Source organism: Anolis sagrei, chromosome 3, assembly GCF_037176765.1.
Source record: "Anolis sagrei isolate rAnoSag1 chromosome 3, rAnoSag1.mat, whole genome shotgun sequence".
Taxonomy (NCBI): domain Eukaryota; kingdom Metazoa; phylum Chordata; class Lepidosauria; order Squamata; family Dactyloidae; genus Anolis; species Anolis sagrei.
The window spans coordinates 176,179,690-176,206,221 of NC_090023.1; the positions used below are offsets into that span (position 1 = coordinate 176,179,690).

Sequence of the window (26,532 nt, forward strand, 5' to 3'; positions counted from 1 at the left end):
TCAATGGCTGCCATTTTCCTACCATTCACGGGATTGGTCCCTGTGCTTCCGGAGCTGTTCTGCTTGGCATTCTCATGCAAGAGCTGGAACCAGTCACGTAGGCGATCCCCCAAGTCCGCCAAGTCTTGTCCGGTGCATGTTTCTGTAATCAAATATGAAGTTATTCATTGAGTACTCTGGGTGAGAGAAAGTACAGTCACATGAACAGAAAGTTATCCCACTTTTATCAAGCATCTTATGGCTTTTTCAATGCAGTTGGGCAAAATAGGCATCAAAACTTTGCTTCCTGATTGTGCAAGACTCACCCTGTGTACACCTTCAAGTTTCCAGTTGACTTACGGCAATCCCATGAATTTCATAGAGTTTTCTTAAGCAGTGAATACTTACTCTGAGGTTATTTTGCCACTCCCTTCCTCTGAAATCTAGCCTACATCACTTGGTAGTCAATTGTGGTTTTCTATATAAGCAAAGATACAGAATGGGGGACGCATGGCTCGAGAGCAGTACATGTGGAAGAGATCTTGGAGTCCTTGTGGACAACAAGTTAAAAATGAGCCAACAATGTGATGCGGCGGCAAAAAAAGCCAATAGGATTTTGGCCTGCATCAATAGAAGTATAGTGCCTATATCCAGGGAAGTCATGCTGCCCCTCTATTCTGCCTTGGTTAGACCACACCTGGAATATTGTGTCCAATTCTGGGCACCACAATGGAAGCAAGATATTGACAAACTGGAATGTGTTCAGAGGAGGGCGACTAAAATTATCAAGAGTCTGGAGAACAAACCCTATGAGGAGTGGCTTAAAGAGCTGGAAATATTTAGCCTGAAGAAGAGAAGGCTGAGAGGAGACATGATAGCCATGTACAAATATGTTAGAGGAAGTCATAGGGAGGAGGGAGTGAACTTGCTTTCCGCTGCTATGGAGACTAGGACGCGGAACAATGGCTTCAAACTACAAGAAAGGAGATTCCATCTGAACATTATTAAGAACTTCCTGACTGTGAGAGCTGCTCAGCAGTGGAACTCTCTTCCCCGGAGTGTGGTAGAGGCTCCTTCTTTGGAGGTTTTTAAACAGAGGATGGATGGCTATCTGTCGGGGGTGCTTTGAATGCAATTTTCCTGCTTCTTTGCAGGGGTTGGACTGGATGGCCCATGAGGTCTCGTCCAACTGGATGGCCCATGAGGTCTCTTCCAACATGATTCTATGATTGTATTTGTTATGCTGTTGTTTTATTGATGTGTTGGGCCTCGGCCTCTTGTAAACCGCACTGAGTCCTTCGGGAGATGTTAGCGGGGTATAAATAAAGGATTACTATAATAATAATAATAATAATAATTATTATTATTATTATTATTATTATTTTATTATTATTTTCTATTCTAACAAGGATTGACCCTGCTTAGCTTCCACAATTGGACAGGATTGGGTGCCTTTGTCATATAGGCCCTGCAAGAGTCACTATAGCATAACACTTAAACTTGAACTAAATTCAGGGGGGATCTATGGAGTTTGGAAAAATTACTTTTTGGTACCCCTACTACCAGAATCCCCCAGTTAGCATAGCCACTGGTTATACTGGCTGAGCATTCTAGAACAGAAATCTAACAAGACAAGTTTTCCAAACTCTAAGAATGGAAAGCGACAACCAAAGGGATTTATCCATTTGAAGTTGTTTGGAAACCTTTCTCATTTTCAGTTGCTGCCCTGAACTATGCTATATTCTTTGATGTCTTCTGTTCGGAGTTGTTACTGGAAGACAGACTTCATCTTTCATAAAATAATTTCATATGAATTACCCTTAACCCATGGAAGCTTCCCAAATCATAATGGGTTTATGTTCATTCATATGTTAGAAAATGGATGATGATACGCATCTTTCCAGTGCATGTATTTGTTTGACAATGCCCCTCATGTGACAATACACTCGCTGGCATAACCTGAATGAATTATGAGTGTGTAATATTTATGGCAGGATGGATTTAAATGCACATTGGGCTTTTCTAGAACTTGGCTTTCAGTCTTTTTATACTCGCAGGGAGCATCAGGCAGGAAAAAGAAAAACCTGCTTTCTTGAGATCAGGTGACAGCTCTATATAGAAGTCAGATTACATGCCCCAGTTATTTTGATTTCTCATTTCTTGTTCTGTGGGTCACAGTTAGCTCTGAAAGCATAGATCTATTAACTCCCCTTTCCCCATCTTCAAACTGGCATTTCATTGTGGATCATATTTAACTTTTCTTCTGCGATTGGCTTCTGTGAACATGTTGGACTGATTTCTGAAACATTACTGCTTGATTGCACCAGGATTGTGGCGCAGCTGGCTGTGTGTCAACTGCATCACTCTGACCAAAAGGTCATGAGTTCGAAGCCAGCCCGGGTTGGAGAGGGTTTCCAACCAATTGCGTGTAGCCTGTTGTTGACCTTTGCAACCTGAAAGACAGTTGCATCTGTCAAGTAGGAAAATTAGGTACCACCTTAAAGTGTGGGGAGGCTAAATTAACTGATTTATGAGGCCATAAAGAAGACTCCAGCAAAGCATTCCAGTGGGGAAGCATGCGGGGAATGCGGAAGAGCTTCATCAGCGTTGCAGGTGGACGATGAAAGCGACAGTTCCCCTGGTGGCCAGAAAAAGTTAAATAGCCTCTGTGTATGTCTGTATATGTTTGTAGGTCAAAAATTGGCTTTGAATGTTTGCCATATATGTGTACACTGTAATCCGCCCTGAGTCCCCTGTGGAGTGAGAAGGGCGGAATATAAAAGCTGTAAATAAATAAATAAATAAAATTGAACCACTGAATTTCAATCACAGCAGTAGCTAAAACTGGTATCTAGCTGCCTTTACCTCCAATGTATGGTTCTACTTCCTCCTCCCTCTACTTGTTGTTAGACTTGACCCAGGACAATTTCCTATTGACTTGATATAGTGGATAGTAGCCATATGGCTAGATGTTAAATGTGGCTAGATGTTAGAACGAGCAAAATAGTAGCAATGCGTATTGCATGGGACCATAAACAGTGTTACTGCTGCAAGGAGTTTATCAACAATTGGATTTGATTCTCTCCAATGTGTCTGAGTTTATAGCTCAGAAAGATCAATGGTGTTTGGTTCAGAGAAAGCCGAAGCCCTGAAAGATAGTTTCAATGGAATACTCTCATACCCACCACTCCTGTTTTATTTTTGCACACACTGGAGGTTGCACTTAACACAACAGAAAATAGGCTTTTGTGGAGGAGGTGGGAAGCAGGAATTGGAGAGAGTTATCTAGACATTCTCTAGGATGATTCTTTCTGACCTTGTTTGCCATCTGTGGCTGAGGTAGGACTATGGTCACTTGCACATGGACATGGTCCCTCACATTTGATGGTCAGCTGCTTGTTTGTCAGGCAGGCCTGCTGCTCCAGTTTACACTGCAAGAAAGAAAGAAAGAAAGAAAGAAAGAAAGAAAGAAAGAAAGAAAGAAAGAAAGGCATCAATCTGAGATGAACCCAGAAAATTCACCTGCCAGTCCAATCAGGAGAAAACCCCACAAAGGCTGGAATCTACCAGTCTGGCAAACTGGGCATGAACACCTGTCGCTTATATTATCTGTGTTAGAAATAGCAACCTTCTCAGCCCTCCACTAGTTATTTGTTATGTACATAATTCAGATTGCTTACAGTATTGTATGTGTGTGTATTGGTATGCAATTTTACCTTAACTCTTTTTGTGGGAGAGGCTACAAATCATGTGAACAGGTCTGGGCTTGTTCAGGACTCAGACTCCATTTTAAAACAGTATGCCTTTAGAAGACTGTAGGAACAGATGTTTGCTTTAGATTTCAGTAGGAACTGTTTGATTCAGATGTCAGCAGGAACAGAATGCTTAGAGACTTCAGTGGAAACAGATGTATGCTTTAGACTTCAGTAGGAACAGTATGATGAACAGAAAGACCACTCAATTGGACTTTCAGACTAGACAGAGTCTATTAGACTCTTAGAAGAGATGCTTCGGACTTTGGACTGTTAATTCTAAGAATCATAGAATCATAGAATCAAAGAGTTGGAAGAGACCTCATGGGCCATCCAGTCCAACCCTCTGCCAAGAAGCATTCTGTTCCTGCATACTGTTTTAAAATGGAGTCTGAGTCCTGAACAAGCCCAGACCTGATCGCATAGTTTGTAGCCCCTCCCACAAAAAGAGTTAAGGTACCAATACACACACATACAATACGGTAAGCAATCTGAATTATGTACATAACAAATAACTAGTGGAGGGCTGAGAAGGTTGCGATTTCTAACACAGATAATATAAGGGACAGGTGTTCATGATAAGAATGATGCTCTGTTTTCCTATACAGAGAAACTACTTCAAATCCTATTTGTAACTGGATTGACAAGCAAAGTACCTTCATGCCCGCATCCTCCTCCTACGAGCCCACATGGTCCTTAAGCTCCTCTCTCACTCCTGCCCATCTCAGGCGCAGTTGGTGGGGACGAGAGAAAGGGCATTCTTGGTGGTGGCCCCTCGCCTCTGGAACACCCTCCCCAGGGAGATAAGGCTAGCACTTTCCCTACCCACATTCCGTAAGGAATTAAAGACGTAGATGTTTCGTTGTGCATTCGACTGATGACACCTGTGACAGATGTCCTGAATCATGATCTGAATCATGACCTGATTTTGAATTCCTATATTTCATTACTACATTTAAAAGTTAAGCCGAATTAAACCTGTTTAATTGCTCTATTTAAATGCTATTTCCTATGCTACTATATGTTTCTATCCACCCTATTGACCACCCTATCCTTTAGCCAGTTTTGCATAGTGACCCCCTTCCCCCTCTCCAAAAATGGGTCTGTTGTTACTTTTGATGTTTGTTTATTACCTTTTATGCTTTTTTAAATGCTATTTTAATATGTTATTGTTCTGTTTTTAATTATATGTTGCCTTGGGCTTGGCCCCATGTAAGCTGCCCAAGTCCCTTCGGGGAGATGGAGGCGGGGTAGAAAAATAAAGTTCTTCTTCTTCTGTATGCTGAATTCATGAAGTTTGTGAGCAAATCAACTATGTTACTTTTAAAGAAGTCTGTTTATTTTTGCTTTGATTTAAAGGCAAATATATTTTAAGGGAGAGTAAATGTTTTTGGAGCAACTAAAAAGATCACTTTTCAAACTCTGCAGTATGTGTGTATGTGTGTTTGTGCATTGGCATATCTTTGTCCCTAGCAGTTCAAAGACATACTTAGCAGGCCCGTAGCCAGGATTTCATTTCGGGGGGGGGGGGGTTAATTTTTTTCAGGGGGGGGTTTCAGGGGGGCTGAGTTTTGGGGGGGCTGAGTCTGAGTGAAAGAGGGTCTACCCTAGCAAACCTTTTGTATCATTAATTACCCCAATACCCCCATGCATATGGGATATATTGAGTATGGTGATCAGATCATGATATGAATAAACATAACAGTTTAAATAATGTACCAGTAAGGCCTTTTCGCGAACCACCATGAGAATTTGGGGGGGGGGGGGGGGGCTGAAGCCCCTCAAGCCCCCCCCCCCCAGCTACATGCCTGATACTTAGGTATATCAGTTTAACAACTGAGAAACCTAACTGCCTTGCATGAATGCCATTTTCCCCAAAAGTTATGACTGTAACAGGTCATGCTTTTTACCAAGAGGTTATGGCATCGTTTTTCAAAAGGTTATGACTTCTAGCAAAGTCATGTATTTCCAAAGATCACTAAATCTCCAAAAAGTTATGGATATTTCCATTTTCCAAAAATCTGGGCCTTCATCCTTACTTTGTCCTCTTCTTTGTCGAATCTCTTCCTAGTCCATCCAGCAGAAATAATAAACCTTTGGCCAAGGAACCCTGTCATGCCTAAGGTCACGAACAAGATTCATCTACCATTCAGTGCAAGCAGAGGAGGTTTAGTGCCTTCCCAATGTTTTCAAAAATTTCCATCTGCAAAATTTCCATCTTCCATCAGCGATTAGAGCAGCATTCATTGAAAACATTTTGGGAGCATTGAGCGACTGAGCTCTGATTTCCTACAGTGACTAAGCAACTATGTTTGTTGTTCATTCGTTCAGTCGTCTCCGACTCTTCATGACCTCATGGACCAGCCCACGCCAGAGCTCCCTGTCGGCCGTCACCACCCCCAGCTCCTTCAAGGTCAGTCCAGTCACTTCAAGGATGCCATCCATCCATCTTGCCCTTGGTCAGCCCCTCTTCCTTTCTCCTTCCACTTTCCCCAGCATAATTGTCTTCTCTAGGATTTCCTGTCTCCTCATGATGTGGCCAAATGCTTCAACTAAATGGAAGCAACTATGTAGAGATACATAAAAACTTTTTTTTTTTTAAAAAAAGAGAAACTGAAGTGCTAGGTCTCTCATTCTCTAAATTACTTAATTAGCAGTTCCGCGCAAACACCTTAAGTCACAACACGCAACAACATGCAAGCGGATTAAAAATACCACAAGTCCCAGATTTTGTTCTTGTTTGTTCCAATTTTGGAGCCCCACGCCCATTTTTTGAGTGTCCCAGGATATTTTCTATCAGTGCTCAGTCAAATCAAGAGGCTTTGTATACCAACTTGGCAGATCAGTTTATTTTTACCTGGTATGAAATCAGAAAGAACAGGAACAAAATCTGGGACTTTTCAATCAGACTCAACGTTGATGTGTATGTTGACACTTGCTATAGATATGCATTTTAAAGGGTGACAATATCCTTATGCCCTCAATACAAGTGACAGGGGGTTGTAGAAAACCTTCCCATGGGGGGCTAATATTCTTTTTCAGGAGTCTCTCAAAGACCCAATTATTATTATTATTATTATTATTATTATTATTATTATTAAACTTTATTTGTACCCCGCTAGCATCTCCCGAAGGATTCGATGCGGCTTACACAGGCCAAGGCCTCAAAACACAACACAACATTACAATCTAAGCAAATCAAACGATTAAAAACAGAATAAAGCAAAATAAACAACAGACACAATACACTAAACACAATAAAACTGGGCCGGGCCAGAGTAATGGGTACAAGATTAAAAGTGTGATGTGACAGGAGGTGTATATAGGGCTTCCAGGGCAAGTGCGATGTGCGATGTGCAGCAGTCATTGGTTCTGATAAAGTGCTTATGGGACTTGGTAGTGGAGATTTCCTAATCTGGGAAGGCGCATCGGAAAAGCCAGGTCTTCAGGTTCTTTCTGAAGACAGCCAATGCAGGGGCCTGTCTAAGGTCTTTGGGGAGGGTGTTCCAGAGTCGGGGGGCCACCACAGAAAAGGCCCTGTCCCACGTCCCCACCAAGCGCGCTTGCGACGCCAGTGGGATCACGAGCAGGGCCTCTCCAGATGACCGAAGTGAACGTGTGGGTTCGTAGATGGAAATGCGGTCACGAAGGTCACATTTGGTGCTCCAACATCATGTCTGCAAATAGAGCAATGCAGTTTGAATTGGGAAAATTTACCTGCTGCATAGTTTTAGAAATAATGTGAAGGAAGTAAATACACAATAAGTCATTTATTATTCTACCGGGATTGTGGCGCAGCTGGTTGAGTGTCAGCTGCATTAAGATCACTCTGACCAAAAGGTCATGAGTTCAAAGCCAGCCCGGGTTGGAGTGGGTTTCCAACCAATTGTGTAGCCTGTTGTCGACCTTTGCAACCCGAAAGACAGTTGTATCTGTCAAGTAGGAAAATTAGGTACCACCTTAAAAGTGTGGGGAGGCTAAATTAACTAATTTATGAGGCCATAAAAAAGACTCCAGCAAGCACTCCAGCACTCCCCTATGAGCCATCAAGATTACTAAGATCATCTGGAGGGGCCCTGCTCTCGATCCCACCGGCCTCACAGGCGTGGCTGGTGCGGACGAGAGACAGGGCCTTCTCGGTGGTGGCCCCTCGACTGGAACTCCCTTCCACTGGAGATCAGAACTGCCCCTTCGATCTTAACATTCAGGGAACAGGTGAAAACCTGGCTTTGGGGATTGGCATTCAACGAATGAGCCATGATCCTGTGATAGTGATAGATGACGACGAATAATGACTTTGATGACAACAGACCACTGTAAACATATGATTGTATTTTTGCCATTTCAATTGTTTCAATGTTTTAATGTTTTAGTGTGATTTAGAAATATGATGTTTTAAAGACGATCTGTAATATTGATGTTGGAAACCAGCCCGAGTCCCTCGAATGGAGGTGAGAAGACTACCAAATACAAAACTACCAAATAAATAAATAAATAAAAAGCATGCGGGGAATGTGGAAGTACTTCATCAGTGTCGCAGATGGACGATGAAAGCGACAGATCCCCTGGCGGCCAGAAAAAGTTAAATAGCCTCTGTCTATGTCTGTATATGTTGTATGTCAAAAATTGGCATTGAATGTTTGCCATATATGTGTACACTGTAATCCGCCCTGAGTCCCCTGCGGGGTGAGAAGGGCGGAATATAAATGCTGTAAATAAATAATAAATAAATAATAAATAAAAGAAAATATCTCATAATTCATTTTGCTTTTTAAAAATATCCTCGGGGGGGGGGGGGGGCGACAACGACGACGATGACAAAATCCAAATTCTATCTCCCCTCCTGATTTTTTCTACATCCACCTTTCAAATCTTTATCAAAGATGGGAGTATTGGCCTGAGCATGATATATTATGCAGTCTGATTCAGTGAGTTTTTTCTCATAGCCAAATATTGCATCTGCTGCAGTTGCAGAAGAACAAAGAAAAAAACATCTCCAGCACAAAATTCAGTCTCCTGAATAGCAGCCTTTTAAAAAAAATACAATTTTAATAATAGTGGTATGTGTGTGCATGTAAGTCATCAGTTGTCTTATGAAGACATGACAACTTTTGTAGGATTTTCTTGGACAAGGAATACTCAGAGATTTCCATTGAAATATAGCCTACAGTAGGCTTGAGTCCAGATCCCATTTTTAGCCATTTCCTTCGGCCAATCCAGCTCCTTTGGTTTGTTCGGGTGCCAGTAACGGCAAGGGGCCAGCCATCACGGATTCCTGTCTGAAACAGGAACACGTGGCAGTCAATCTCGGCTCCTCCTTCCCTATTTGGCACCATGGTTTAATCTCTTCTCCTGCTAATTAGCACAAACAAAAATTCTTAGCTTGATTTTGTAATTGCTATCATCTTCCGTGCTTGAAAATCTGTTTATTGAACTTAACTTAATACAGTGCATCAGGACATCATCCCCCTCACCTTCATGGATACGAAAATCCATGGATGCACAAGTCCAATTAACATGCAAAGGCATAGTAAAAAGGTGTCCCTTATATACAATGGCAAAATCAAGGTTTGCTTTGGGAATTTTAAAAATATTTTCAAGGTTAGTTAGGCGATCCCTCATTGATCAAGTAAGATTATCTCCCAGGTTCATTGTAATGGGAGTTGGTATGTAGGTGACTATGGAGCCCTATTCTTGGTCTGCATGTTCTCCTGCAGTAAGGGCATCGGTTTCCAGGTAGAGGGTGGTTCCAGTCAGGGTTGGCTTGATGTGCCTTCCACTTGGCACATTTCTCTCTTTCACCCTCCATTCGTGCCTCTTCAAATTCTACAGCACTGCTGGTTACAGCTGACCTCCAGCTGGAGCGCTCAAGGGCCAGGGCTTCCCAGTTCTTTGTGTCTATGCCACAGTTTTTAAGGTTGGCTTTGAGCCCATCTTTAAATCTCTTTTCCTGTCCTCCAATATTATGTTTTGCGTTCTTGAGTTCGGAGTAGAGCAACTGCTTTAGGAGATGGTGGTTGGGCATTCGGACAATGTGGCCGGTCCTGACACCAAATTGGGAGGGATAGCCAATACTCCAGAGGACAGGAGCAGGATTCAAAACGATCTTGACAGATTAGAGAGATGACTGGCCAAAACTAACAAAATGAAGTTCAACACTGACAAATGCAAGATACTCCACTTTGGCAGGAAAAACGAAATGCAAAGATACAGAATGGGGGAGGCCTCGAGAGCAGTACGTGTGAAAAAGATCTTGGAGTCCTCGTGGACAGCAAGTTAAACATGAGCCAACAATGTGATGTGGCGGCAAAAGAAGCAATCGGATTTTGGCCTGCATCAATAGGAGCACAGTGTCTAGATCCAGGGAAGTCATGCTACCCCTCTATTCTGCTTTGGTTAGACCACACCTGGAATATTGTGTCCAATTCTGGGCACCACAATTCAAGAGAGATATTGACAAGCTGGAATGTGTCCAGAGGAGGGCGACTAAAATGATCAAGGGTCTGGAGAACAAGCCCTATGAGGAGCAGCTTAAGGAGCTGGGCATGTTTGGCCTGAAGAAGAGAAGGCTGAGAGGAGATATGATAGCCATGTATAAATATGTGAGAGGAAGCCACAGGGAGGAGGGAGCAAGCTTGTTTTCTGCTTCCTTGGAGACTAGGACACGGAACAATGGCTTCAAACTACAAGAGGGGAGATTCCATCTGAACATGAGGAAGAACTTCCTGACTGTGAGAGCCGTTCAGCAGTGGAACTCTCTGCCCCGGAGTGTGGTGGAGGCTCCTTCTTTGGAAGCTTTTAAACAGAGGCTGGATGGCCATCTATCGGGGGGAGGGGGGGAGATGAATGCAATATTCCTGCTTCTTGGCAGAGGGTTGGACTGGATGGCCCATGAGGTCTCTTCCAACTCTTTGATTCTATGATTCTATTATCCACATTGCGGAGGACCATCGCTTCAATGCTGGTGGTCTTTGCTTCTTTCAGCATGCTGACATTTGTCCGCTTGTCTTCCCAAGAGATTTGCAGGATTTTTTTTGGAGGCAACGCTGATGGAATCGTTCCAGGAGTTGCATGTGCATTTTCAAGGTGTGTATGGTTATATCTGTGGGCACAGAATCCATGGATATGGAGAGCCAATTGTACACATAACAGAATTCAGCTTGTCTTGGCATGGAATGGCTGCACAGCAGCACAGGGTTTAAATTTTAGCATATGACACACAGCTGTTGACTCAGTCAAAGAAGGTTATATTCGGAGCCCTGTATCGAACTCTTTAAGGGTTTTTGGTCTGGTTCTTTTTTCCCTTTTTTCCAAGCTGGTCCCTAACCTTTGGCTAGGCACGGAACCAGTCAAATGGGCACATCTATGGGCTTGCCTTCCAGCAACTACAGCTCTCTTTCAGTTGGCCCTTATGAATTCCAAGGGCAGATTGTAAGAGCAGGATTTTGTAGCAGGCCAGCTTTCTGATCCTGTTACTGTTTTGTTATTTAACTCTTCAGGCAACCAGGGCCCAAAAGCAAATAACAATGAATCTTCTTAGTGCTAATCTCCCCGAATGAAATTTCCCGCTGTGTCCTGGTTTTGAACTAATCAGGCTAAGGCTTCTCAACATTCAGAGATGTATAATAGGCTACAAACTGGCTGCCTCTTCTCTGCAAGCTGTAAAAATATTTCCCCAGCTACTGCTGCCCTGCTGTGATTTCATGAACAGTTTAATAACTGATGGAGGGTTTGGCAGGGCAGGAGGGAGGGAGCCAGTTGCAGGAAAAACCTGAAAATTCAGTATATTTGATGAACTGACATGTGTTTGTTGAGAGAAAACATCATATGAGCAGCAAGGAAAAGGTGGGTTCTTTCTTTGGGAAGGTGAAGGGCTAACATGGCCATCTACATATTGCCAATAAGGGATAACACATATCAAAAAATGTGGCCACAGTTTGGAGAGGGAGAGACTTTAAAAACACCTTTCTCCTGGCTGTTGCATCTCCCTGCCACCTCAGGAGGAGAAGGAGGAAATCCTGCTGCTTCTTCCCCCTCCCCCCAAGCCAGCTAAGAGGAGGAAGGGGACCGAGGAAGAGACTTTAAAACACTTGTCTCTTGGCTGTTGCTTACTACATCTGCCTGCCACCTCAGGAGGAGAAGGAGGAAATCCTGCTGCTACTCTCCCCTTCCTAAGTCAGCTAAGAGGAGGAAGGGGACTGAGGAAGAGACTTTAAAAACACCTGTCTCTTGGCTGTTGCTTACTACATCTGCCTGCCACCTCAGGAGGAGAAGGAGGAAAGCCTGCTGCTACTCTCCCCTTCCTAAGCCAGCTAAGAGGAGGAAGGGGACTGAGGAAGAGACTATAAAACACTTGTCTCTTGGCTGTTGCTTACTACATCTGCCTGCCACCTCAGGAGGAGAAGGAGGAAATCCTGCTGCTACTCTCCCCTTCCTAAGCCAGCTAAGAGGAGGAAGGGGACTGAGAAAGAGACTTTAAAAAAACTTGTCTCTTGTCTGTTGCTTACTACATCTGCCTGCCACCTCAGGAGGAGAAGGAGGAAATCCTGCTGCTTCTCCCCCTCCCTCCAAGCCAGCTAAGAGGAGGAATGGGACAGAGGAAGAGACTTTAAAAACACCTGTCTCCTGGCTGTTGCTTATTATTTCTGTTGTGGTTTTATATTGTATTTAATGTTTTTATGTGCATTATGATATTATTTGTATTACTTGTTGCCTGCAAACCACCTTGAGTCAGCGAAAGGCTGAGAAAGGTGGTGTACAAATACAGTAAATAAATAAATAATCAATAATGTATGCTTCCTCAAAGCCCTTTCACACTACATAGTTATCACAGTATGATTCCACTTTAACTGCATGGCTACATCCTATTAGAGGGGCCTCAGGTGGCGTGATGGGTTAAACCCTTGTGCTGCTGAAGGTTGGCAATTCGAATCTGCGGGGCGGGGTTAGCCCTAGCTCCTGTTAACCTTGGCAGTTAGAAAACATGCAAATGTGAGTAGATCAATAGGTACCACTTCAATGGGAAAAGGCAAAAACATGCTCCATGCAGTCATGCCAGTCACATGGCCAGGAGGTGTCTACAGACAATGCAGGCTCCTCAGCTTGGAAATGGAGAAGCGCACCTCCCCCAGAGCCAGAGATGAGCACCCCCTCCAGAGCCGGAAACGAAAGGAGAAGTCTTTGCGTCTTTGTGTCTCATTGTATTTGTGTCTCATTGTATTTCATCGCCCGCATCTATGGCAGGTATCCTCAGAGGTTGTGAGGTTGAGACCTCACAACCTCTGAGGATGCCTGCCATAGAGGCGGGTGGAGGATGCCTTCCATAGATGCGCCTAAAAAACCTACAAGAACCCGATTTTTGCTTTTTTCTCATTCCATATGAATTGAAACAAATCCCTCCTCCTTCCATCTGGAAATCTATTTCCTCATGGTGAAAGACCTTGTGGATCCAGAATAGGTCTTCACAGTCATTTATGGATCCACTGTCAAGATTCTACCTTTAGAAGACAATCAGCCCATGACCACCATGAAGTTAGCCAATGTGATGTAGTGGTTTGAGTATGGGCAGATCTACACTAACCCATAATCCTGGGCTGATCTGTCATGTCTGATGCCACATTGCCCCAGGGTATGGTCTACAGCAGGCACGGGGTGTTATGAATTGTGGGAGTTGGAGTCCAAAACACCTGGAGGGCTCAAGTTTGCCCATGCCTGGTCTACACAGAGAGTTTCCCAGCTACTACAATTCTCTGTTCAGCTATGGAAACTCATTGGCCTTCTCTCAGTCCCAGAAAACCTTTTGGGGTCTCCATAAGTTGGAAACTAGTTGAAGGCACACAACAACAAATATAGGTGTCTAATTAGTTCACCTCTAGCTATGACGTGGAAGCAAGACGTTAGAAAACTCATTGTCTTGAGACAGTTAAATGTGTGTACTGAAGCCAAGAGCTTAGCCGGAATTGGGTCCCCTATTGCAATAGCCTCAAGGCAAACAAAGTAGGTCAGCCCAGCACAATGGCGGCTATCCAAATGAGCTCTGTCTCAGTGAGTCACACTATCCTGTTGAATTTTACTGTATTCTATGCAATGTGAGACACGCAACACTTATTTCTGGTGGTAACATATCACTGTGCCATCATCAAGACTCACTCTCTTCAGAAGGAAAGTCAGATAACCTTTCACCCTGCTTTTATTATCACAGTTTCTTTCCTTTTCTTTAAGGAATTTGGTTCATATCTGCTATGTTCTAGTTATCCAGATCTATCCAAAGTGTCCCAAATATTATCACTTTGTGTTCAGAATATAATGGAAGTCTGCCATACTCAGATCAGAATACGATAATGTTGCAAACGAGAGCGAAGTTAAAGGTAAATTTAGATATTCTTCCCCAATCCCCATACAGTGAAACGTTTGCGTTTATTAATCGTCTCAAAAACCTGCCATATTTCTTTGACATAAGAGTGACAGTGGGACAACATAAACATATGCACACACCATGGCAAGTGAAGCTCCCTCAAATATACTTTAGTCCTCAAAAAAACCCTATTGCTTGTCCTTACCCGACCTTGTTTATTTATCGCCTCCATGCATTTCACCCCTGGGTGTTCCAAGGCATTAACATTTGTGAGAATTATGCAGTTTATAATAACCATTTTAGCTGATCTCTTTCTCTCTTTCCCCTGTGATCTTCCAAAGCAAACAAAAAAGAGCCCACATAAATAAAACAAAACTCTCACCTTTACATAATTACATCTTCAAAACCCAATTATACCACCTCTAAAACCTCCACTAATTGGTGATATGTAACTTTTCTATAATTTAGTGTTTATTTACATATTAGCAAAAATCCCAGAGGTGTTATTCTAAACTATTAGACTTAATAGCACTCAGTAACACCAACTCTGCAGCTTCCGTGAATATTTCACATTTATCTAGAAGTGCTGAAGAGCATAAGGCTCACTGTTTGAGTTGAGGGATTTTTACAGTTTTCACATGTAGCAGCTGCCTTTTTACAGATGGCAGCCAAGAATGAGAGACATTGTTGCTCCAATTACCTCTAAGGATTACTTACAGTGCATCTACACCAGGGGTCCTCAAACTAAGGGCCGAGGGCCGGATACGGCCCTCCAATGTCATTTACCCAGCCCTCGCTCAGAGTCAACCTAAGTCTGAAATGACCTGAAAGCACACAACAACAGCAGCAACAACAACAACCCTATCTCATCAGCCAAAAGCAGGTCCACACTTCCCATACTAATAAGTTTATATTTGTTAAAATTGTTCTTCATTTTAATTATTGTATTTGTGCTGGCACAGTAGTGCCAGGAGATTTGAATTCCTTTTCTTGCACTGCTAGTTTGCATGAATCCATTTAAGCCATGCATTTTGCAATAAGGTAGCTTCCCTCGGGGTGCAATCATAATGCCAACAACTTGGCAATCATCGTTAGAATCTTTAGACCCACCCCCTTTCCCAGGGTTTTTGGAGGGAAAGGAGGACTTTGTTCAGTCTCACTGTTTGAAGCCTAACAGCAGGACGTGTGGGATTTTCTTTCCCACCTGCACAAAAGCTTCACTTCTCACAATGATGAGGAGATATTGGAAAAATAGATATTTATTGATTTATAAATTGTATGTACTTTAAATGTATAGAAAAATCAAGCTCTCTCTGTGTATAGAAAGAAACCCAAGCTAACAGGACCAGCAAGCTGCGTCCCAAGCACAGCCAAGAGGGAGGGGGAACATTCCAGGAGAGAGAGATAAGTACTAGGAGCCACAGGCTGGTACATCTAGGCTCTAAGGAAGGAGCCTCTTGACGGGGTCCAAGTGGGCCCCTTGATTGATGAAGCTATGCTTGCTCTTTAGAAACACAGACATGTTTTTGCATGTTGGAAGTTAGAATTTGATATTCTTATTATGCTAAGATGACGCAGTGAATGATGTAAATGCATGTAGAAGCATGTTCTTTGTTTGCTTGAACCTGGAATCTATAAAAGGCAGTCAGCCCCTTGATCGGGGCTCTGGTTTGCTTTTGGGCGCTAGTCCAGGGCCCCAGCTGGATAAATAAAAGCCATGCTTTTCAGACCTCCAGGACCTCTCTTTGTGTCTCCTTTCCTCAAACCCTTTCCCCTGTCATTTCAACAGCTCTGCTGGGGGAGTAAAGGAGTTTACACAGCTTTTGCTGGGGGTTAAAGAAACAGATTCACAGCTCTTCTGGGGAGTAAAGGAATAGTTCCTACAGCCTTTGTGGAGAAACTAACAGCTTGGCAGATCTACAGGAACCTTGCCTGGTAAGGGACCACTCGGGCTATCCATAAAGCAGCTTGGAGCCAGGAGTAGGGGCATTACGCCAGCAAGGTAAAGAAAGATTGCCCAGGGAGGGGTCAAAGGATTTACCTAAGCAAGAAAGGAACAGTTTACCACCAGTTGCCTGCCCCTTGTTGGCAGATTGAGGAAGCCACCTGTTTTCCAAGGTTATAAAGTGTTTAATTCATTTGTTTGAATATTTAAGCCCAAATAAAGAACTTTGTTGAACTTATCTTGAGCTTCAATAGAATTTTGTGATGGGAAATCTAAAGGGCCCTTCAGCTGAGGCACCCTGGTGTCCCGTTGAGCATACAGAGAGCACGTCCTGTAAACAGACATTATTTCGGGCCCAGCGTGCAACAACACAGTATTGTTTTAAAGTGTTTTTTGCACTACAAATAAGATATGTGCAGTGAGCATAGGAATTCATTCATGTTTTTTTCAAATTATAATCTGGCCCTCCAACAGTTTGAGGGACTGTGACCTGGCCCTCTGTTTAAAAAGTTTGAGAATCCCTGATCTACACTGTAGAATTAATGCAATTTGGCCCCACTTTAACTACCAGGGCTCAATGCTATGGAATCTTGTGAGTTGTATGTTTACAAGATCTTAATAATACATTCTATTTATATTCTGCTTTATTTCTCCAAGGGGACTCAAAGCGAATTACAGTATACATATATCGGCTAACATTCAATGCCTTTTAAACAGTGAACAATGACATACAATACACAAAGGCAAATGTTTCCCTTCCATCTCCGGCATCTGAAGGCGATGCTCAATTCTGGCCATGGAGAGATGCTCTTGTTCCATTTTCCATGCTGAGGAGTCTATTGTCTGTAGACCTTCCTGGTTGTGTTTTGCCAGCATGGTTGCATGGGTACCTTTCACCTTCCTACCATGGCGTGACATACTGATCTACTCACATTGCATGTTTTCGAACTGCTAGGTTGGCAGAAGGTAAGGCTAACAGTGGGAGCTCACCTCAACCTGCAACTTTGAACTGCCAACCTTCTGGTCAGCAAGTTTTTCTGCAGCTAGCGGTTTAACCCTCTGTGCTACCACTGTCTTTAACTTTCTCTGCCAAACAAGTGCTGTGTCACACCTCAGAGTAGAATCACCTTGCTTCAGACACCAAACAGCACACAAGCAATAGTCTTTATGGTTTATTAAAGTAAAAGATAAAAAGTTCAAAAAGGCAAAAGTATAACCCAAAGATCAATATAAGGTAACACTGGAAAACAGGATCCACGAAGACATAAGCAAGGCAAAGTCCCATGAGAACATGGCAAAGTCCTGAAACCATGAACATGAAAACTGCAAGATAAATCCTAAGTCTCTTGGCTGAAGACAGAAGTTGCTCTGACACTGGGGTATTTTCAAACAGCCTGTTTAATACCCTGTAGAAAGCATAAAGGCGTTCCTCTGGCCCTTGGCCTCCCTCTCTTTCTTGCTAGCGATTCTCACACTCCTTCGAACCTTAAATTCCAAGCAATCAGCTCGATCTACAGCTCCGGCCTCTTCAAGGTCAATCTGTTATTATCTGGCTGAGAACAACTGTCCTCCCTTCCTGAATCAAAATGTACCTGGCTCTCAGTAGTTTCACTATCAACAGCGCCATCCCTTGCTGTGGGAAACAACTGAACTTCTGTACCCTGTTCTTCCTTGTCTATCACAGGGACATCGCTTTGCATCTGAATCCCATCATCCTCATCAGAATCATTGACACTATCACTCTGAGATTCCAGCTGAGTCACAACATGCTGGTCAAACTACAAATCCCATGTTTACATAGTATTGAGCAATGATAATTAAAATATTGTAAAGCTGCATTCATTTCAAAGTGTAGATGTAATCTTAGTGGATACTTTGGATCAATAGTTCCAAAACGTTGGCCCTCCGTGTGTTTTGGACTTCATCTTCCAGAATCCAAGCACGCTTATTTATTTATTTCAAATATTTGTGCCCCACCCTTCTCTACCCCTGAAGGGGGACTCGGCGTGGCTTAGCCAACAGTCAAGAATTCTGGGAGTTGAAATCCAAAATATTTAGAGGATCAACATTTGGGAACTACTTCTTTAGATGGGGAAGTGTTATCAAAACATTGACCTCTGCCATCAGAAAGAGAAATATGAGGGGAGAGAAATGCTTTGAACATTCAAAAGATGCCTCAGAAGACTTGCATTCCTTCTCACCTTACTTCCAGATTGCTTCTGTTGTATGGAGGGAATGAGGGAAATGCAGAAAAAGAATGCGGATTTACCAACATCAGTCTAGGAGTGTGGAAAGAGGAAACACAAGTCTTTTCTTCTCAGCAAGGAAGCCTTAGCAAATTGTATAAACAACTTTTTCATAAATTGGCTGTGTGAAATGAGCTAGGTTAGTGCAGGAGACAATGCCTGGCCCACAAGCAAATGATACAGCAATTGCCAAAGGAATATCCAGAGCAAACCAGATGGGTCATGTAAAATTGGAGGGGGAAAGACTTATTTTGTGAAAATTTGGATGAGCGGCAGTTTGAGCCTTGGCCTCCATAGTCATAGTCCGACGCTCAGACCATTACACCATGCTGACTCTTCTTTCTTCTTTCTGTTTACTTGGCATAAAGACACAAGAGTGGGAGTAAACTGAAAAGGAAAACCTAGCTTTACCTAATGTGTTTAGCAGCTCACATTAATGGTAAGCCTGGATGAGCAGTTTAATAGCAGAGAACTGTGTAGCTTTCAGTCTCACGCCTCCTCAAATTATCATTTACAGAAAAACAGTAGTAGATACAGCATTCCTCTTCAACATCAAGCTAGCATGATTAAGAATTGGGAGCATAAAATGAGTCCACAACAAAATGGACTGGTATAAGACACAACTCAATAAATAGATGAGCCACTATCCTGCTTTGGGAGATGTAGCTAAGCCACAGATCTACAATATGTTGTCGAAGGCTTTCATGGCCAGGTGCTTTGCTATGGCTGGCTTCTCTGGTTGAAGTAGTCTGCAATGCCTTTCACATTCCTTATTAGTGTTTGGGCAATGCTGTATTTGGTGGTCCCTATGTAGACTTGTCCACAGCTCCATGGTATATGGTATACTCCTGCATTGGTTAGAGGACCCCTCTTGTCCTTTGCTGAATTTTCTTGGTGGCACTATGCTGTGCTTAGTGGGCATCCTTTGTTTGATGCAAAGGACAAGAGGGATTCTCTAGCCCAGTGGTTCTCAACCTAGGGTCCCCAGATGTTTTGGCCTTCAACTCCCAGAAATCCTAACAGCTGGTAAAGTGGCTGGGATTTCTGGGAGTTGTAGGTCAAAACACCTGGGGACCCATAGGTTGAGAACCACTGGTCTAGTAGCTCTCAATTGAGCAGATTCACTACTATTCCAGAAAACCAGCCTGAGAATGTTGTTGCCTGAGGTATATCAGCAAATAGCACCTTGCCACAACCACCTTGCCACAACCACTCAAATCAAGGTAAGCCTTACTCAGAGATGGGCCAGATGTTTTGGCATTCAAGGCAGAAATCCTCATATGATCTTTGCCCCTACCTTTCATAATAATAGTACATAATTAACCATTTTCTGCCCTTTCGTGGCAACTACCACCTGAGCCTCTCACTCTACCTCTTGTCTTCTGTCTGCCTTAGGAGATGTCTTTTCTTGCATAGGATAGGTCACCACCATGAAGGCTAGAAGCCCAAAACCACATCCGTTTTTTGAATCCCAAGAGTGTTCCCCTGCCCGCTTCCCACCCACGTCGTCATCTGGGTTAGTTGTTTTCTCCTCACCACAGAGCTGTACGTGTGTCCATCGGAGCCACAAACAGATGCCAGCTGGGTCATATGGCAGGGCTTGCACAAGCTATCCTTGTTTCCATGGGGTTTCAGGGCTGGCTGTTTGATTCTGTGTGTGTGTACATATGAACAAGAATGAGAGAGAAGGAAGAGAAAACAAAGAGAGAGTGTTAGAATAGAGGTTTACCTCACTGCGTATGCAGCCACAAGCACAGAATGCGTTCTTCTTATTGGCATAGTTTGGAAAAATGTCTTTATGGACTACAGTTCCCAGCATGGTCAATGGTCATGATATTCTGGGAGCTGTAGTCTTAAAAAGAGAACTTTTCCAGTCTCCAAATGACAAAACACAAAACTTCTCTAATCTACAGGCTCCTCAAATGAAGACAAGACAGAGGTCCTCCAGGTCAGGCCCAACTTACCTGTCTGAATGCATCTCCCTCTATGAACCATCATGGAGGTTAAGATCGTCTGGGGAGGCCCTGCTCTTGGTTCCACCACCTTCGCAGGCACAACTGGTGGGGACGAGAGACAGGGCCTTCTCAGTGGTGGCCCCCTGAATGTGGAACTCCCTCCCTAGTTGGATTAGATCGGCCCCTTCCTTCCTGTCATTTCACAAACAAGTAAAAACTTTGCTTTGGGAGCAAGCATTTGGCCCAACATAATTATCTGTGCAATACAGTTGGAATTGCCTTTGGATTCATGAATATGATTATGTGATTATCTGGCTTTGGATCTATGCACAATCATCTAATGTTTACATATGTTGTTTTAATGTTGTTTTAAATTGTTGTTCAATTGCTTTTAATTGTTATTGTTGTTCGGGCATGGAATAATGCCACTCATGAAAGCTACCCTGAGTCCCCTTCAGGGGTAAGAAGGGCGGAATATAAATGTTGTAAATAAATAAATAAATCGAGGACTTGAGAAAGGATGTTTTCCAGCACGACTAACATGATATAACAGGTAGAAATCTATAGATGAAATTACTCATCCACCAGCCAGCATCTCCAGATGTATTGGATTACAATTCTAGGGCTTCGGATTGCGAGAAGCTGGCACAGAGAAACAGTGGAAGTTGTTTTCTGTCTTTTCTACGCAGATGACACACAACTCTACTACTCCTTTCCACCAAATTCCAAGGAAGCCCCCCGAATCCTTGACCAGTGTCTGGCCGCTGTGATGGACAGGATGAGGGCTAACAAGCTGAAGCTTAATCCTGACAAGACAGAGGTCCTCCAGGCCAGTCGTTTGGCCGATCGGAGTATAGGGTGGCAGCCTGTGCTTGACTGCAGACACAGGTCCACAGTCTGGGGGTCCTTCTCAATTCCGCTCTGACACTTGATGCTCAGGTGTCAGCAGTGGCCGGGAGGGCCTTTGCGCAATTAAAGCTTGTGAGCCAGCTGTGCCCGTATCTCGTGAAGTCCGACTTGGCCATGGTGGTCCATGCCCTAGTTACCTCTAGACTGGATTACTGCAATGCACTCTACATGGGGCTGCCCTTGAAGACGACCCAGACATTTCAACTGGTCCAAAGATTGGCGGCCAGATTACTAACTGGAGCAAGTTACAGGGAGTTCATGCCAAGCGTGACCTTTCAAGTGACAGGGAGTGGTCAACCTCCCTGTTTAAAAAGCTCCACTGACCACCAATGAGTTTTCAGTCCCAATTCAAGATGCAGGTGATTACCTACAAAGCCCTAAACGGTTCGGGACCTGCCTATCTTCGTGATAGTATCTTCCTCTATGAACCAACATGAGTCCTAAGATCATCTGGGGAGGCCCTCCTCTTGCTTCTGCCTCCGTCTCAGGCACGGTTGTTGGGGACGAGAGAGAGGGTCTTCTCAGTGGTGGCCCCCTGGCTCTGGAACTCTCTTCCTAGAGAGATCAGACTGTCATCTACCGTGTCCTCCTTCCACAAAATCTAAAAACACGGATGTTCCATTGTGCCTTTGATTAGGCAGTTCCAAAGAATTGGCCCTTTAATACCTAAGTTCCTGCATTTTAGCATGGTCCTCCTCTCTACAGTCCTGCCATTATAAAGCCCATGAACATTACTCTCCCATCCCTGCCACTGAATTTTGCACTTTCCCTTAGCTCTATCTAGGAATTTTGCACAAACGCAGAGCCCTCTGAACTCAGTACTTTTATTGCTCTCATTATATGTTTTATTGTGATATGTTTCTGTTTGGTTTGGTTTGGTTTTTATTATATTGCATTACGTTTTAACTCTGTGCTCTCTGGGCTTGTCCCTTCGTAAGCCACCCGAGTCCCTTCGGGGAGATGAAGGTGGGGTATAAAAATAAAGTTATTATTATTACCAAACTTTCACACAGTGTCCCTTATTTCTCATGCCAGTAAGGTAATGCTCAAGATCCTGCAAGGAAGACTCCAGCAATACATGGAGAGAGAGAGAGTTGCCAGATGTACACAAGCTGGGTTTAGAAAAGGCAGAGGAACGAGAGACCAAATTGCCAATATCTGCTGGATAATGGAGAAAGGCAGCGAGTTTCAGAAAAACATCTATTCCTGCTTTATTGACTATTCTAAAGCCTTTGACTGTGTGGATCATAATAAATTTGTGGCAAGTTCTTGGTGGTATGGACATACCAAATCACCTTGTCTGTCTCCTGAGGAATCTGTATAAGGACCAAGTAGCGACCGTAGGAACTGACCATGGAACAACAGACTGGTTCAAGATTGGGAAAGGCGTATGGCAGGGTTGTATACTCTCACCCAACCTATTCAACTTGTATGGAGAACACATCATGCGATGTGCGGGGCTTGATGAATGCAAGGCTGGAGTTAAAATTGCTGGAAGAAACATTAACAACCTTAGATATGCAGATGATACCACTTTGATGGCCAAAAGTGAGGAGGAGCTGAGGAGCCTTCTAATCAAGGTGAAAGAAGAAAGCGCAAAAGCTGTGTTGTAGTTAAACATAAAAAACCAAGATTATGGTAACCAGACTGATTGATAACTGGCAAATAGAGGGAGAAAACATGGAGGCAGTGAACGACTTTGTATTTCTAGGTGCAAAGATTACTGCAGATGCCAGGAAATCAGTAGATGTTTACTTCTTGGGAGGAGAGCAATGACCAATCTCAATAAAATAGTGAAGAGTAGAGACATCACAATGGCAACAAAGATCTGCATAGTCAAAGCAATGGTATTCCCCGTAGTCACCTATGGATGTGAGAGCTGGACCATAAGGAAGGCTGAGCAAAAGAAAATAGATGCTTTTGAACTGTAGTGTTGGAGGAAAGTTCTGAGAGTGCCTTGGACTGCAAGAAGATCCAGCCAATCCATCCTCCAGGAGATAAAGCCTGATTGCTCATTGGAGTGAAGGATAGTAGAGGCAAAGTTGGAAAGCTTAGAGAAGACAATGATGCTGGGGAAAATGGAAGGAAAAAGGAAGAAGGGCCGACCAAGGGCAAGATGGATGGGTAGTATCCTTGAAGTGACTAGCTTGACCTTGAATGAACTGGGGGTGGCCACAGTTGACAGGGAGCTCTGACGTGGGCTGGTCCATGAGGTCACAAAGAGTCAGAAGCGACTGAAGGAATACACAACAGCAAATTATTACTATTATTCTGTGAAGTGTTTTTTAATTTTCCCTCTCAAATAATGATCTTTTAGTATACAGTTTGTTCACTAGAGAAGAGGCAAAGTGGCATCCCTCAAAGCTAGCAACAAAACAGTTGATTTAGCAGGAAAAAAATTGTATCCATGAATATGGGGCAATGCAACCTACCACAACTTGTGATTACACTGGATCTGGGACAGGGCTCCTGTAGCTTTAGTCCTTAAGAGGTCCTGGAGGACAAGACGGTGCTGTGCATCCATTGAGGCGGACAGAGTTAGGTATTCATCATTTACCTCCACCTCCACTGGTAGAGCAATTAGACGATGTGATTGGCCAATGTTTTCAGGAAGGAGACGCTAATGATATATGTTTGTTATTGACTTTGCTATGGTTTTATAATATTTTAATGTTTTTAGTTGTATTTTATGGTCTTGGTACCAACTGTGAACTGCACCGAGTCACCTGCGGACGGTATATAAATATAGCAAATAAATAAATAAATATCCATGTTGGGGTTGTGTGCTAACAAATACAAATAAAAGTTGGGGTTTGGAAAGAGAGGAAGCGTAGGTATCTTTGTCATACTTTGACCTTGCTGTGCTCCAAAATCTTTTACGGATTAAAACTACAGAAATCCTGTGTTGGATCCAATCCGGCAATTTTAGTTTTGGTACAAGCATTACGATCTACATTATTGATTTCAGCAACGAGGGCACAATGTGGACCAATTTCAAAAGCAACAGTGAGAACACCTAGGGTGGGAAAAAGCAAAAAGTGTTTTTAAAACGAGCCGTACATTTTTACTTGCTTCCTAGTTACTTTCAAGGTCATTAAATGAGGCTCTTTTCAGCTAAATTATTCATGTTTTATGCCAGTCTCAATCCATCCTGAGGTTTTTTTCCCCCCTTTTAAAATAATGAGTAACATGACAAGTAACTAATACCATTTTGCATCATTAATGGTAACCATTTATTTTGGAGAAAAGCTCTGAAAGGAAGCACATAAGTGACTTTTAATGTAGAAGTTCTGTATCTCGCTCTCTCAGGAATACCACATTATTTGCCCCTGATTTTTATATTTTTCTTTTTCCTATTTGTTTCCACCCCTGCTGCCAAAAAGTACTCAAATTCTCAGAATGAAAATGAAATCAGTCGGTAGCTGTAAAGAGGCCACCAATTTGTAAATATGGCACCCAGTTTGTAACGATGCCACCACTTTGTAATGGTTTGTCAAGGAGCCACCGCTTTGTAAGGACTTATTAAATTGATAACACAACTAATAGCTTGTAATATTGATTTGGTCTTTCTTCAATGTGTAGCGTGGCTTAACTTGAAAGTATTTGTAACAGAGACTTGGCTTTAGAAGAAACGGTAACAAGTTTATTGAAGTATAGAAGAAGCTTGATGGTTTCAATGTTTCTTATCTCTCAGAGGCACATATCTTCAGAGGTTACATTTATAACATTTCATAACACAACTCTTGAGAATACTGTTCCTTCCATTAAACAGGTTTTAAACTTATTTTCCTTCAAAATGTGTTTCTTTCTTTAACAGGTTACTTCAGGTACAAGCTTATTCTTTCCTTATGTTATTTCTGTTGCAGTAAAAATTCTTATTAGGGTTGTCTCCCCCTTTTGCTCATACACAAACTAAAAAATATAAATAAGTCAACTCGACCTATCTAAACTACACAGGCTAAAAGCCAAAACCTTCCTGATTCTCAACACAGTAGAATCAGCCTTTTCCTGTAGTTCTTAGACTACAGACTACCTTTCTGGTTCTCAACACACAACAGAACCAGCCTTCCCTGTAGTTTGCTGACTACAGACTAACTCTGCCCCTTTTTCCATGGCAACTCAGCTCAAAGTGAGTTGAGCTGGCTACCATCCCCCCAATTATGCTGGTTTAAATACTTACCCTTTTAAACACCTATCTATTATTATACATAACTGTATAATTAAAACTCACACTTCACCACAGTAGCCTTCTTTATTCAGGCTATATATGAGATATACATACATACATATAATATTTCTTTATTTCTTTATTTACCATATTTATCTACTGCCCCTCTCAGCCCAAAGGCAACTTGGAGAGGTATAGAAATGACAACAATTCGATGCCTCAACATTCATAACGATTTTAAAAAGTAAAACAATCATAAGATACTACTAGTTGTAGTTGCCGGGATTTATAGTTCACCTACAATCAAAGAACATTCTGAACCCCACCAACGATGGAATTGAACCAAACTTGGCACACAGTCCTCCCATGACCAACAGAAAATACTGGAAGGGATTGGTGGCCAGTGTCCTTTGGTTTTGGAGTTGTAGTTCACCTACATCCAGAGATCACTGTGGACTCAAACAATGATGGATCTGGACCAAACTCTACACGAATACTCAATATGTCGAAATGTGAACACTGGTGAAGTTTGGGGAAAATAGAATCTTGACATTTGGGAGTTGTAGTTGCTGGGATTTATAATTTACCTACAATCACAGAGCATTCTGAACCCCACCAATGATAGAATTGGGTTAAATCTCCCACACAGAACCTCTATGTGGGCCACAGCAATGCGTGGCAGGGGATGGCTAGTACAATATAAAAATATAATACCGTACAAGCCTTAAAACATTGTCGTGAGTGTCTCCATATCAAGTCATTATTCAACTGTGTCATCAAGCAGTTCCATTATTTCGTATAACTATGCTCAAAAAGCCAGGTTTTCACCTTTCTTCAAAAAGTCAGGAAGGAGGGAGCCATTCTAATATCTTCAGGCAGGGCATTCCACAGTTGAGGGGACACCGCTGAGAAGGCCCTGTCTCTCGTCCCCACCAAACACATCTGTGAGGAAGGCGGGACCAAGAGCAGGGCTTCCCCAGAAGATTGGTTATTGTGCATTTCTATTCGTAATGTCTGATTTGTGTCCATGTATGCTCTGGCCTGTTTGCCCAATGGCATAGTGCTGAAGGGCATTGTTGACAGAAAATGCTATTTCTCAGTAGGAAGTCTACAAAAGCTTATGATGCCAGTCTCAAAAATGCTATAAGATCCCTTTGCCCACTGATATTCCAATCTAAGACAGCTACGGCTTTGAATTCTAGCCTCCAGACTACCCAGATCCCA

General features: G+C 42.9%; 1 protein-coding gene across 1 annotated transcript in view; it reads right to left on the reverse strand.

Moving 5' to 3' along the window:
• Nucleotides 1-26,532, reverse strand: part of LOC132770172 (testican-2-like) — a 169,833-nt gene that overhangs the window by 32,308 nt on the left and 110,993 nt on the right. Inside the window, exons 4-6 of the mRNA XM_067466257.1 lie at nt 19,813-19,927; nt 3,296-3,410; nt 23-142 (exon numbers count right to left, since the gene is read on the reverse strand). Of these exons, the coding sequence (XP_067322358.1) occupies nt 23-142; nt 3,296-3,410; nt 19,813-19,927 (350 nt within the window). The remainder of the gene's footprint in view (nt 1-22; nt 143-3,295; nt 3,411-19,812; nt 19,928-26,532) is intronic.